This window comes from Equus asinus, chromosome 1 (genome assembly GCF_041296235.1).
Source record: "Equus asinus isolate D_3611 breed Donkey chromosome 1, EquAss-T2T_v2, whole genome shotgun sequence".
In the NCBI taxonomy this organism is placed as follows: domain Eukaryota; kingdom Metazoa; phylum Chordata; class Mammalia; order Perissodactyla; family Equidae; genus Equus; species Equus asinus.
This window is the reverse complement of record NC_091790.1, coordinates 138063551-138077126: the sequence shown is the minus strand read 5'-3', so window position 1 is coordinate 138077126 and position 13576 is coordinate 138063551. Positions and strand designations below refer to the sequence as shown.

The window sequence follows — 13576 nt, the reverse complement described above, 5'->3', positions numbered from 1 at the left end:
CCATCACCTTTCTTCTTATATAATTAAAGAAATAACATACACTCATTGTAGAAAACTTAGTAAACCTAAAAAAATATAATTTTTGGGGGCCGGCCCCGTGGCCAAGTGGTTAAGTTCGCACACTCCGCTGCAGCGGCCTAGGGTTTCACTGGTTCTGATCCTGGGCGCGGACATGGCACTGCTCGTCAGGCCACGTTGAGGCAGTGTCCCATATGCCACAACTAGAAGGACCCACAACTAAGATATACAACTATGTACCAGCAGGGATTTGGGGGAGAAAAAGCATAAAAAATATATATATATATAATTTTTTTTAAACATCACCTTTATTCTCTCCACCCAGAAATTATCAGAGTTAACATTTTGATGTATGTGTTTCAATCCTTGTTCTAGGTGCAAATACACATACTTTAAAAATATAATTGAGGTAAAAATGCATATCAAGTATTTAACCAATCTTTTTACCCTACAGTATACTGTGAAGTATTTCTTATCTTTAAAAATTTTAGAAAACACAATTTATCCTCTGATACTATATGTATATATCATAATGAATTTAACCATCCCCCTATTTTGGATATGTGAATCCTTTTAACTTTCTACCAGGACAAATAACACGTTCATATACTCCTCACTCACAATCATTAACAAAAAAAGACAATCAACAACATGCAGAACTCATATCCAAAAACGGCCTATGAATACATGAAAACATTCAACCTCACCAATAAATCAATATAACACACAGAGATCATGAGAGACATTTTTCACCTACCAAACTGAAAACTATAAAGTATATAAATCATACCAAGTGCTGGTGCCGGGATTGTGAGAAAACCACTCCAATGCCACCCCGATTATAAACTAATACAGCCTTTCCAAATAATAATTCAGGCAGTATGTATCAAGGCTTTCAAATATTTTAGCCAACAATTTTATTTTTAGGAATCTATCCAAAATAAATAATCAGAGAAAACTCTAGATGCTTAACAAAAAATTGTTGATAGTGTTAATTTCCTTTTAATGTTAATTTAGTGTTATGCACATCTATCAAAAATCAATGAAGACTCAATCTACATTATTATCATTCTTATATTCTGCTCTCCCTATTATGTCATAGATTTTCATTTCTGGTCCCGTTTTTATTTTTCATGAGGCTTGCTTGTGTGTTTGTTAGTTTTAATGTTCAGTGCTTAATCTTAAAATCTCTGAGAGGAAATGGGTGCTTTGGGCATAGCATATTGTATAATAACTGATGCGCAACTTAAATTAGTGTACTTTGTTATTCTACCTACAGAATAAACTTCTAAAGTTAAGTACATTTTATGGACTGGTGCACAAGATGATAGTCATGCACCCTACAATAAGTTTGCCTTTTCCCTGAAAAATGGGTTCTTAAAAAAACATGCCTCTAACAGTTGATTCGTAATGAAAAATGTGATTTCACCTCTTTTTCTTCCTTTATGAAACAACTTTTCACATCTATTTTATCTCAAACAAGTGCTTCGCAAAAGAACCCATCAACATGGCATGGACTCACAAGTGGACCTTAAAAACCAACCAATAAACCTGTTTTTCCCTCCTCTGCTGAGTGCCTTACAGGGGAAGAAAACTCTTCAAAAGCCTGAACACACACCTCTGACTTTAAGTACTAAATCTTTGTATTCAAGATTAGACAAATTTTCCAGTATGAACGTACCCTGCAGAAGCTCTAGCCTGACATATTTTTGAAAGAAGAGTAAAGTAAAAAGTAATTTTTGGAGAGATCTGAAGTGGATCAAAGAGAAAGGTCCGGCTCGCTGTATAATGACAGACTCGAGACACAGAGTCACTCTGTGGCCATGGCAGTCCAAAAGCATCACGGGAGAAACACCAAATACTTACTCTGGAAGCCTCTCACCTGGATACTTCTGGAAAGAAGCCTCCATGGTCTCCATGACTCTGTTTACCTTTTTGACCCTTGCCAACCACTGTGTGCCCCTTTCTAGCCTACCGTATTTCAGCTGGTATAGGAAACAATTTGGAACCACAGCTCTCCCCAGAAAAAAACTTATTATCCGACTTAAAAAAGAGAGAAGGAGACTAACATGTCTGTGAGCTGTTTCATTTAAAACCACTTTTCCTCATACATAAATATGTGGGGAACAGTTTTAACTCTACAAATGCTTTTTTTAAATTCCTCTGAAATAGATTAAATAAGCAAAGAACAAAACTTTCCTCTCCTAAAATATAAAATTTCTGGATATCTTTATACTCTGCCTGTGCACTGTCCTTTTTGTAAGGATGGGTGCAAGAGAAAGAGAGAGCTAGTTAGGCTGAAAAATTAGGAATTGTGCAAAAATTATCAATATTTCAATCATGTTGAACTGTGCTGTGAAGCTATTTCCAGAACAAAAGTGAGTGAAGCAATTAATATGTCAGCAACTATATTACAAAACATTTCTTTCTTTATTCTTAGGTTCCTCACAGGGTGTTTTAATATATAGTTCAAACTATACTTTCAAAAGTCAAGTTGCTCTAAAAAGCCACTCCATAAAAATGTACTCCCTTGGATTTAATATTTTAATCATTTTCAAGTTTTCATAATCTATAGCATAAATAACATTCTCAAGAGCAATTTAATATAAATTCTTCATTTTGATAACTCTACAAAATTTTCCCTTTGAAATAGTAGCACAAATATTTATGATAATGGCACTGTACAAACAGGTTTAAGAGAGAATCACAAGATGTTAAGAATGAGAAGGGGTCTTAGTGATAAATTACAGTAAAACAGCCTCAGTTACAAAGAAGAAAACTGCAGCCTCAACAGACAAATTTGTCCAAGTTTACAGAATATCAGGTAATTCCTTGATAATCCCCGTTAATAATATCCCCATTAATAATATTTCATCCCCATTAATAATATTTAATAGTTATAGACATAGTATGCTTCAGTAGACAATGTGCAATAAACTAAATAAATACCTGCCCAAAATCACTCATCTCACAAATGGTTATGTTATAGATCATACCAAGTATGGCATATGAAATCTATAATTGAAGGATGAGGAGAATTTTATAAATAAAGAGTGAAGTTTGTCCATGAACAATTCCAATCAACATGAAAGAATAATGAAAGCTACAACTTAAGAGCAGTAGGATGGAAATTAGCATCGGATCATTAGAAAGGGACAAGGGTCCCTTCATGCTAGAAAAGACCAATATAAAGAGATAAATTAGCATTAACGCTGTTTATGCCTTTAAAGAAACCCTAAGTTGAAGCAAACACTTATCTTCATCAATAGGAATTTCAGATTACATGAACAGAAGTGCAAGGTCCCGCAAGGGCGATGTTCCACCCATCCTCTTTGCCACATACACTGTTCTGCCTCAATATACAAATACCTTCATCCCTTTCTGGCTCCTGCTACGTCCTCAGCTTCTTGTCTTCCTTTTCTCCATGAAACTGCATAACAGGGTAGACAGCATTTGTTGCTCCCACATCTTGTCACTTAGTCTTTAGACCATGTCACCATCCAGAAAATCCTTTTGCCTTTGCTCTCTAAACTTTCCTATAGTTTGCTGTCCTCATGGGGTCTTAAATTTTAACATATCCCAAGCCATACTCATTGTTTCTCCTCCATTCCTCTTAAAAAGCATGCCCCTGATTCCATTTATATGAAATGTCCAGAAGGCAAATCCATAGAGACAGAAAGTAGAATAGTGTTTGCCAGAGGATGCGGGAAGAAGGGGAATTGGGAGTGACTGCTAACAGGCACAAGGTTTCTCTCCAGGGTAACAGAAATGTTCCAGAATTAGATAATGGTGATGATTGCACAACATTGTGAATATACTGAAAACCACTGAATTATACACTTCAAAATGGTGAATTTTATGTTATTTGAATTTTATCTCAATAAAAAACTGCAAATTAAAAATAATGAAAATAAGCACAAACACATTCAAGCACACGCGTGCACACGTGCACACACACACACAAACGCACAGCGTGTTTCTCCTTCTGACTTCCCATTTACCTTGCAAAATAATAAACTCCCCAGAAGTGGAATTATTCAAGCAGAAGCTAAATGATCATCTGTCAGCAATATGCTATTGAGGGGCTAACTGAAGAGAGCAGGAAATTACACTAGATTACCTTTAAGTATTTTTCATCTTTAAGTTTCTATGTCACAAACCAAAATGAAGAGATTAGAACCAGGGGAAAATTTTTAAAGTGACTAGCAAGAAAAAAATATGAAGCATAACTTGAAAAGTTTTCTTCCCATTCAAAATGAGAACTACAGAATACAATGAAACAAAAGAACAAACACAAAATAGATTCAAAAAAGGAAGAGCATAGAAAATTAAGAAAAAACATTAAGTTAGCACAAAAACCAAGAAATGATATTTGGAGTTTAAGATGCCAATGTTTATTTTGTTTATATAGAATTTATTCTATATCCAATTGTATTTTTCTACAGGAATTCCAAAACCTTTTTTCTTTTTGAGTCATGAAGAAGTAAGACATCAGAAAAAAATCTAATGCAGATGAGATTTCAATCAAATTTCTTTTGATGAGCATGTAACTGGGTTAATAAGGTAAACAACATATGGATAACATAATAGGAAGCTATTTTCCCCAAAACTCCACATCTTATCTTTAAAGTCCATTAACCCAACAACTAGTGTGCTTTGTGAAGAAATTTAGAGGGGAAGACAAAATATTATGGATAATGTGAAAAGGAAGAAATTTTAAATTTTTCTACCAAAATAAATGCCAGCAAACATCTATAATAATTTGCTATAGAAAAGAATCCCTTTTTAAATACCAAACGACCAGCGTTCAACGAAAAAATAAAAAGAGGTATTAGTATACACACTCAATATTAGAAAAGGGGTTCATTCAATAAATATTCACTATTTGATTTTACACAGTACATTAAAATATTTGACATATTTACCTGGTTAGGAACCATACGTTACAAAACAAGAAAATTTAAAAGGAAGTCCAATTTAAATGTTATAATATCAAAGTCATCCAAATGAAAGCAAGCTAAATAAGATGACAATTCTTATACTCTCTCTAGAATTGTATTAATTTAGGCTTCCAAAAGAATGAGAGGAATGGAATTTCTAAGTCGATTATCAAGAACTTCCTCCTCCTATCCTTTTATAATTAAATATTTAGACCACACAAATAGTCTAGGATGTGACTTTTAATGGCCCAAACTCCTTATGAATTTAGGGATCATAATCCAGTTTGGTATCCAGAAACAGAGTGCCTTATGTACTTTACAAGTTGACACCTGTTTTCAAAGAATATTATTCCACACAACTAGCTACAGCAGATCCATCTGGAAAGCAGCTTTGTTAAATGAGCTTCCCCAACATCTTGTGACCTGCCCCTTTCAAAAGCAAGAAGATTGTTCTTCAAAATCATACTCCAAAGGGTGGTCTCTTGACTAGCAGCATCAGCACCAACCCAAGAGCACGTTAGAAATGCAAAATCTCACCCGAGACCTACTGTTTCGTGAGTTTGCTGTATTATTTGAGAATATTAAATTCTGTTACAAAGATCAAGAAAACAAATGGAATGGAAGAAACTCATAAAAAGTGATAATCATTGGGTAAGCAAGCTAATAGCTTATGAGACAGAGGCAACACTCAGAGGCTCTATTAAGTATAGACAATGAGAGCTTGGAGGCTTGTAAGATGAAGGCAAAATTCACAATGTGTTACAAATACATAAGTTAGTAAACCCGAAAGACATTCCAAAATAGAAAATATGATGGAAGGAACAAGAGGTTTACTTGTAGATAGAAAGGGATGGAAAGACCAACTCATCATCATGCCATCTCTGGACTGATAGCTATGTCATCTCTGGATCTGCCACCTACTGAGGACACTCAGTATGGTCCTAACCTTGACCCACGGGTGCTCCACCCTAGAAACACAAATCAAACCCATGGCTCATCAGCAGGCAAAGTGGTAAAGCTACAGCTGTATCTAAGTGTCCTTGTGCCCACTCCCTTCGATAGAGCAAGTATGCATCATTAGCTCAGGGCATCACTAGTCTGTGGAGTCCCTGTGCAAACATCAACTCAAGTCCTCATAATCATACCATCAATGGGGAAGGCTGATGTGAGAGAGAGAGGGACAGGACAGACGAACATTGTGTACCCAGGACTTAAGTAGTGTGGTCCTTCCAACCTTGTCTGCACCATGTGTTAACTCACCCCATAGCTTTCCTCTTGCTTCTGGCTGTGTGTTTTAAATTGATTTGATAAACTGTGTGACTCGAGCATTTTAATTTGGTTGCTAAACCTGCCTATTCCATAACTTCTAGGATAGCTAGTACTGTACCCAGAGGCTAACCATTGTACCAAGGTAATTTCCCACAAAACACCTACTGAATCAGAAATCTGCATTTTAAAAGATCCCCAGGTGATTCATATGCATATTAAAATTTAAGAAGCACTGAGCAAGACTGTTAAAAAGAAAAAGCTCCACAAAGACAGAAATTTGGATCTCAGAACTATACTCTGAATACCATCCTGAATTAAGGTCCGCATGGACCCCCTGACAACAACTCGGAGCCCCAAAAAGGGGAGAGAATGCTAAGAGATCCATTTTTAACAACTATCATATAAGGTTTAGAGAAGTATTGCTGCCCTTGGTGATTTTCCTTTGACCTCCAGCTCTGTAAAGCTCCTTACAGTTGGAGAAAACACTCAGAAAAGTATAGCACAATGCACCTCAACATTAACCCTGCAATCTCCTCCTCACCGGGAATTAGGAAAATACCCTTTTTCAGATATGTCACGCTTTAAGAACACCACTCCAAAGGACAGAAGGCTACCAGAAACAGAAGAAGAGTTAGATTTCCTTAATAAGGTTGCAGTGACCTTGGAAAGATCACCCAAGAGAGAGATGAGCAGAACAGCCTAAGAAGCATCCTTAATGGTTGTACACTTGCCACCTACTAGCAGTTGCTGACTTGATCAGCTTCAGTCATTCATGTATGTATCACATTTGCATTGTTCCTGACACACAGTAAGGGCTCAATAAATGTTCTAAATTAACAGAAAAATAATGAAAAATGTCACCCTTTCTATCCTTGATTTATCTAAGACAAATTTAATTAATTCAATCCCTTGGTTTTGAGAAATTCCTGAGAAAGAAGGCATAATTCCACATCTCAAATTAGCATGGTTCATAACACTCCTCCTTCATTTCATATCTCAAAGTTGGATTTTATATTTTCTATTAATCCTATTCTAATTTTCCACAATACCGTGAAATACATCAACCTATCCATTAAGAAACAATCCGATCATTTCTAAAAGTCACCAACAATTACGTATAAGGAATACTCTACACAGGAAAGACCAGCTATTATTCTGATGATTTTCTAGGTCCAGATTTAAGTCATCTTAGGGCAATATCCATGTAAAATATCAATAGAAGAACTGCAATAGAAACTGAGGACATCACATGCACAACCACCATAAACAAAGATCCAAAACAAAAGACTAAAAGTGTTGAGAATATTCACCCTAGTGAAGAAGGAGATGAGAATACCAGGAAAAGAATGTAAAAGTTCTAAAGATCATTTCTGTAAGGAATATGCTCCCTGTTGCTTCTGAAAGAGGAAGTGTATTTAAATTTCAAAGGAAAAGATCCAGATTGGAAATCATAACTTCCCATTCTATAAATAAAGCTTTATAAAAAGAACAGGAAACATACATAGGGAAAAGCTAAGTATATTCCCTTTCAAATGATCTATCAAATCCTGCTCACTCCATGCACTTAATAGCCTAGGACAGTGAAAGTTCTCATAGGACATTAGACATTTCAGCACAGGTTTTTACACTGTGTTACATGGGTTTTAAGAAGCAGGTGTCTAAAAACTGACTCTACAAGCTCACAGCGGAAACAGAGAATCTTATACATCTTTGTATCTTCTGCAGCTGACAGCATGAGAACAGACACATGATAAGCCTTCGATAAATACTTACTGAATTTAATTAATAAATACTTATTGAAAAGCTTATTAAATTACCACCCTCTGAGGCAAAAATCTTAATTGGAGAATAATCTAAACACTACCATCACCACCACCACCAGCAGAAAAGAAGCTCTCACAATTTCCAAGTGAACCCACTTACATGTTAAACAATGGGAACAAGAAAGAGTAACTGTCTTAATCATTCCAAAGGGCTAAGAATGAATCTTCTGTTTGCAAACTTAATCCACTCCAACCAGCACTGCTAACAGCCCACTAAAACGCAGTGCATTATCTTTCTGCTTCACAAATCTTATTCTTGATCTATGTTCTTGATGAAATATGTGAAACTTAAATGTATGTAATCTACTTCATTCTGTGTTATATGAAATATACAGTCTATTACACAAAAATTCAGAGGCAAGATGCTTATTGTTATAAGTAATAGTAGGAAAAAAAATCACTTGAATTTCAAAATATCATACCCCAAAACCCGGTCTGTTTAGATCTTGAACAGCTATATTTCAATGATAAATCCTTTAAAAGTCATTACACCTATTACTGTGCAGTTATGTTTGGTGCAGCACCGGACCCAAATACAAGGCTGGTGCCCCACTTGGTTGAGTGGGTAGTATTCTACTTGATAAATTTTCATCAACTACTATCCCCCTTTAAGGAGTCAGTCACCGGTTTTAACAAACTCCTTGAAGAGTTCATTTCAGTTATTCCTACCTTGCTCAGTGTGAAACAATTTAATCTTACTGCTTTCTTCCTAAGGGGTAGAAAGATAATGTTCAAAGGGTAGCACTTGCAAAGGGGACACAAATGGTGAAATTTAGGAGCTCACTGGATAGACCTGAGGAAAAGGCACCTCTAAAGAGTGCCTAGAAGTGGGGGGTAGGGGAAAGAAGGGCAAAGGAAGGTTGTAAAGTACAGCAAAGAAACTTAGCTTACTTAGAAACTAGACTCACACCTCTAGTTATTCTAAACATAGTTTAACTTGACATGGCCCATTCTGACGCAGAACTTTTGCCCTACACTAATGAAATGAAAGTTTGCCTGCTGACACCTATAAATAATTTCACAGATTACTAACTTTACTTCAAAATAGTATTTCATAATTAAAGCAAGGTCAGAGTTCTCTTTGCTATGTAAATTATACATATTTCAGCCTTATATGGAAGTTTCGTAAGATGGAAATAACAACAGTGATTTTACATTTTGAGGAGAAAATTATAAAAGATTCCCTATCAAATTCCAAATCTATCATATATATATACACTGCGTAAGCTAGAGGCCCCTAGAAAGTGGTTTCAAACTACGCATTCTGCCACCACGACCCTCCAGATTCCCTTAGGAGGGCATGCCAGAATCTTAGGACAAAGCTGATGGGCAAGTACACTTTGAAAAAGCACTCCAGGACATTCTGACACTCAACCAACCACCTCCTGCCCCTATTGCCATTATCAGCTAATAATGTTTCACCACCCGCTGCTGTGATGTACTCTGTGCCATTCTTCTATACCAAATGTTAACTAAGTGAAGTCATTAGAATAGAGCATCTGAATTCAAGTGGCATGCATCCAGTGTTTAAGAGGTAAAAATAAATTCATGACTGGCAAATCAATTTAACTTCCTTGCACAAAATTTCACTGTAAAGCTACATAACAAATTCTGAACTCAAAGCTATTTACAGTCACAGCTTTCCAATCAAAGTACTTAAGTCCGCTAATCTATTTCCATGAATAAACTTTCACTACCAAGCAGCAGTACAAAAAAAAGAGTTTCAGCATTCCTCACAATCCACTTACACTTAAGGGACAACTCAGATTTTTTAAGCAAGTAAATAAAGAATATTATTTCAAGGTTATCATAACTCTCCCATTGTACATAATACCTCATATCCTACAGTGCTTAGATTCAGAAAATTTTATGATTTATGGGTAATTTTAGGTAAAACTAGTTAAAGAAGTAATCCTTCGAATTAGCAATCCTGGTTTTCAGTGTTCCTATCATTCATACTCCAGTCCACTGGAATGCATCTCACAATCCCCAAACTTCTTCAACTTCAATATTACTCAACACTGGTTTATGCAACTACAAAGCACATTAGGAAATATTGATGGGTATCTCTCAAACTCCAAACTTTAAAATCACCTGAGAACACGTGTACATCAATCACCCTGAATTCCTTATAGTTGTCGAATCTATTCTACATACAGACAGGCCCAAAAACTAAAAAGAAAAAAACCAGAGAAAACTTCAAAAACAAACTGAGAAAATATACTTACCTTAATTGGAGCACTACTAAACTTAATTTTCCTATTTGCTGGGATGTCTTCTTCTTCTGGCAATCCAACAATTTCTGAGTATTCCATATCAGGTTGATAGTAATTATTTTCATCACTGTCTTCTTGCTCATCCTGTTCAGTGCCTGTCTCTCCCCAGTCTGAATTATACCTGGATCTTACCCTATACACATTATAGTCACTGTGCATGTAAACATGGGAACTCTCAAAATTATTTGAATCTTCGGGTCCTTCCTTTCCACAACTGGATCCAGAAGCACCAGCAGAGGTAAAATCAACACCTGCTAGCTCTTTCTTCTGTTGCATTGCTGCCTCACTCCCACCCAAATTAGCTTCAGCGTCTCCTAAAGGTTCATTTTGTGGTGAAGGGATTTCAGACTCTGGCATTGCCTTATCCTCAGCACAAGTCTCTTCGGGAATGTCTTTGTCAATTCTGTCAGGAGTCTCTTGGTTGGAGGTGGAGTCCTCGGCTTCCTTGCTCTGCTGTGTCCCTTCACTAGGCATCAAAGCTAGAGAGGTACTTTTCGAAGCCACTTCCGGTACTGGAGTAGTACTACTCTTCTGAGCATCCTCTGCATCATCACCGTGTTTGCTTGGAGGAGACCAAGAATTAGAATCCTTAAGGTGACCAAAGGTGTCAAGATTTGTAACAGTAACAGATGGTAAATTCAGGGGATAATGCCCAGTCACTGAGTACTCGTTTTCAGCCTTCTCGGGAATGATGGCACTGGAGGAGTCAGTGTTCTCAAATACTGCGCTCAGTTGACTCACAGTTGGGGAGACAGCCTCGGTCCGGGAGCTGAGGCTGTCCAAAGAATCAGTGCTGCCTCTGTTGGACTTGGAACCACCCCATTCATCCTGAGGTTCACTCCCCCCAGCTTTCTCTTTCTTTGGGGAATATCGGTTGTTTTGTCCTGATTCATGCACACTTCTCTCAAACAACTTCCGAGTTTCTGTGAACTTAGAATATGAAGGGCCATCACACATTGTGTCAAATCTACTAATTCGTTCTGAAACGGAGGACTCCAACTTAACAACTGAGCCATCCGTTTTCTCCAGAAATTCTTTGGGCTTCATTCTTCTCTGAGGGGATGAAGGTCCGCCTTTGCCCCTTGTTTTGGCAATGACTGCAGCATTCTCATTGGGTTCCATACCCATCTGCATAAATAGATTTTTAATTCTGTTGACATTGGAGCCATATTTCCTCCCCCTGCTCTGCTGGGAGCCCTCACCTTCTTTCGTTTTTTGTTCCCCATCTGACTTGGGTTTGTCAAAGGTACTTTTTAGTGCCTGGAACTCAGTTCTATATGCATTCCTGTGAGGAGAGGCACTTCTGAGAGTGGTTCGTTCACCTGAAGACTCAGCTTTCAACATTTTTACTTCAGGAGTGAAAAGCCAATGTTCATAATGATCAGGAAAAAAACAAAAAAACAAAACACCTCTCTTCTCTAATCACCAGTATTTGGTCAAGAAAAAGTACCTCTCAAATGGCATACTGGGTCAGTGATCCTCCCAACAGGTGTATTAGGAAATTATTCAGTCAACAGTTACACAAAATGGCTTTTTCAAAGCAAGACTAGAGGTTCATCTGTAATAGAAAAGAATGGATTTCTGAATTCATTTACTTATTTGAATTCGTTTAGTCAACTAATATACACTTTTCTTTTCAAAGTGGCTTAGACTGAAATGGGAATCTAAAAGCCAAAAATTTAAAAGTTATAACTCCGATTGGTCTTTGGTAACAAAAATGTTTCAATTTGGAGACCCCTACCAAAATCAAAAACATACACACATACAAGTTACACATAAGTACACTTGAAAGCAATACTTCAGCCAAGTTTTGGTTGCTTTTGTGAATGACTTTAAAAGAAACCAGCAGTTCGCAGACCTTTCAGAAATCATCAAACTGTCCAGAAAAATGAACTTCACTTGGGATCCTCCACATCAGGTAGAATTTATTCATTCTAAGTGCAATTAAAAGTTTGGGATCTATGTTTACCAACTCCAAAACACGCCTCTAGAGGCTTATTTCCCACTTTCTGGTCCATATTGTCATTTACAGCATGCCCAAAGCAACACTAGCGCAATTTCAGACAAAAACACGCAGATGAAAGTTCTTAAATGGCAATAAGTTTCACTCGAAGTTCAGTTATATCAAATATTTGGAAGTTTCCTAACAGTGGATATTATTAAGGGTAGGATGTAGAGTATCATGGGAATAAATGCATGAGAATGTGACGATCAGAAAACAAATATAGCATGAATCCTCTTCTCATAGCCCTGATTTGTTTATTCCTACTTGCCTCTAACTTACTATAAGCTCAAAATGCAAGACAATGCATGCTTGCTGGTTTCCTTCAGCCCACAGCTGGATTTTATATCAATACGCCAGCAGTCAAATACTTCAAGATCTGCTGAGGAGCAAACAATGTAGTTCTAAAGATTTTTCGTTTTGTTTTTGTTTTGTTTTGTTTCTTAATAGGAGGCCGAGCCATTATCACTCTCACGCACAATCAGCTGAGGAAGCACACACTTTCATTTAAATCGCCTCCAAACTCGGCTCCTGGCCCAGCACGCATGCATGGCCCATACAGACAAACAAGAAAGGCTTCAGAGTGTGCTGCCTGGTTTTTGGTCAAGCATCGACAATCGCCTTCTTCCCTGACGTTTGGTTAAGCCTCACACACCCTCCCCTCCCCTCCCCTCCCCTCCCCCTGCACACACACCCCACTCCCTCCCCCGCCGATTCCAGCCCGAGGGGGCGGGGGCGGGGGAGAAGGGGCCGCCGGGGGATTCAAAACCTGCCCTCACAAAAGACAAACATAAATAACACCAACTTGAGAGGCAGCCGATTCCCAAGCCTGGTTCGGGACGCAATCCCTCGGCCCCGGGGCAGGGCCGGGAGAGCAGGTGACGCCAAGCGCTACGGTAGGAGGTCGCAGGCTAGCTTTGTGCCAGGAAGCACCTGAAGTCCTAACACATTGGCTGGGGCTCCCGGCGGCTGCCAGGCGGATCCCAGCGTGGCCCGAGGAGAGCCGAGCTCCCCGGCCACATTAAAAAAGAAAAAGAAAAGAAATTACAGGGTAATGCTCATAAATCCCTTTGTTTTTCCTCCGAATGTGCCAGGAAACAATAGATCCCACTGATAATGCCTCCGATCCTCAACCTATCGCTCCCCAACCACAACGCACCCCCACCCCCAGCCTGCGACTCAGCCTTTGTACATCCCGGTTTCTTTCCTCTTCATCTCCACCCTCCCCAACTCGCCCCGCGCACAGCC

The 13576-nt window shown here is 38.0% G+C and overlaps 1 protein-coding gene across 25 annotated transcripts in view; it reads right to left on the bottom strand.

The window, feature by feature from the left end:
• PPP1R9A (protein phosphatase 1 regulatory subunit 9A) overlaps positions 1-13576 on the bottom strand; it is a 314401-nt gene that overhangs the window by 300216 nt on the left and 609 nt on the right. For 22 of the 25 annotated variants that reach the window (XR_011503130.1, XR_011503129.1, XM_014853332.3 and 19 more), the window contains exon 2: positions 10279-11884. Coding sequence is in view for 23 of the 25 variants with exons in the window: in XM_014853332.3 (XP_014708818.3) it covers positions 10279-11670 (1392 nt within the window). In the remaining 2 variants the exon portion in view is untranslated. Of the gene's footprint in view, positions 1-10278; positions 11885-13133; positions 13571-13576 lie in introns of those variants that run through there. The other 3 variants (XM_014853333.3, XM_070508583.1, XM_070508553.1) reach the window with 2 other exon arrangements.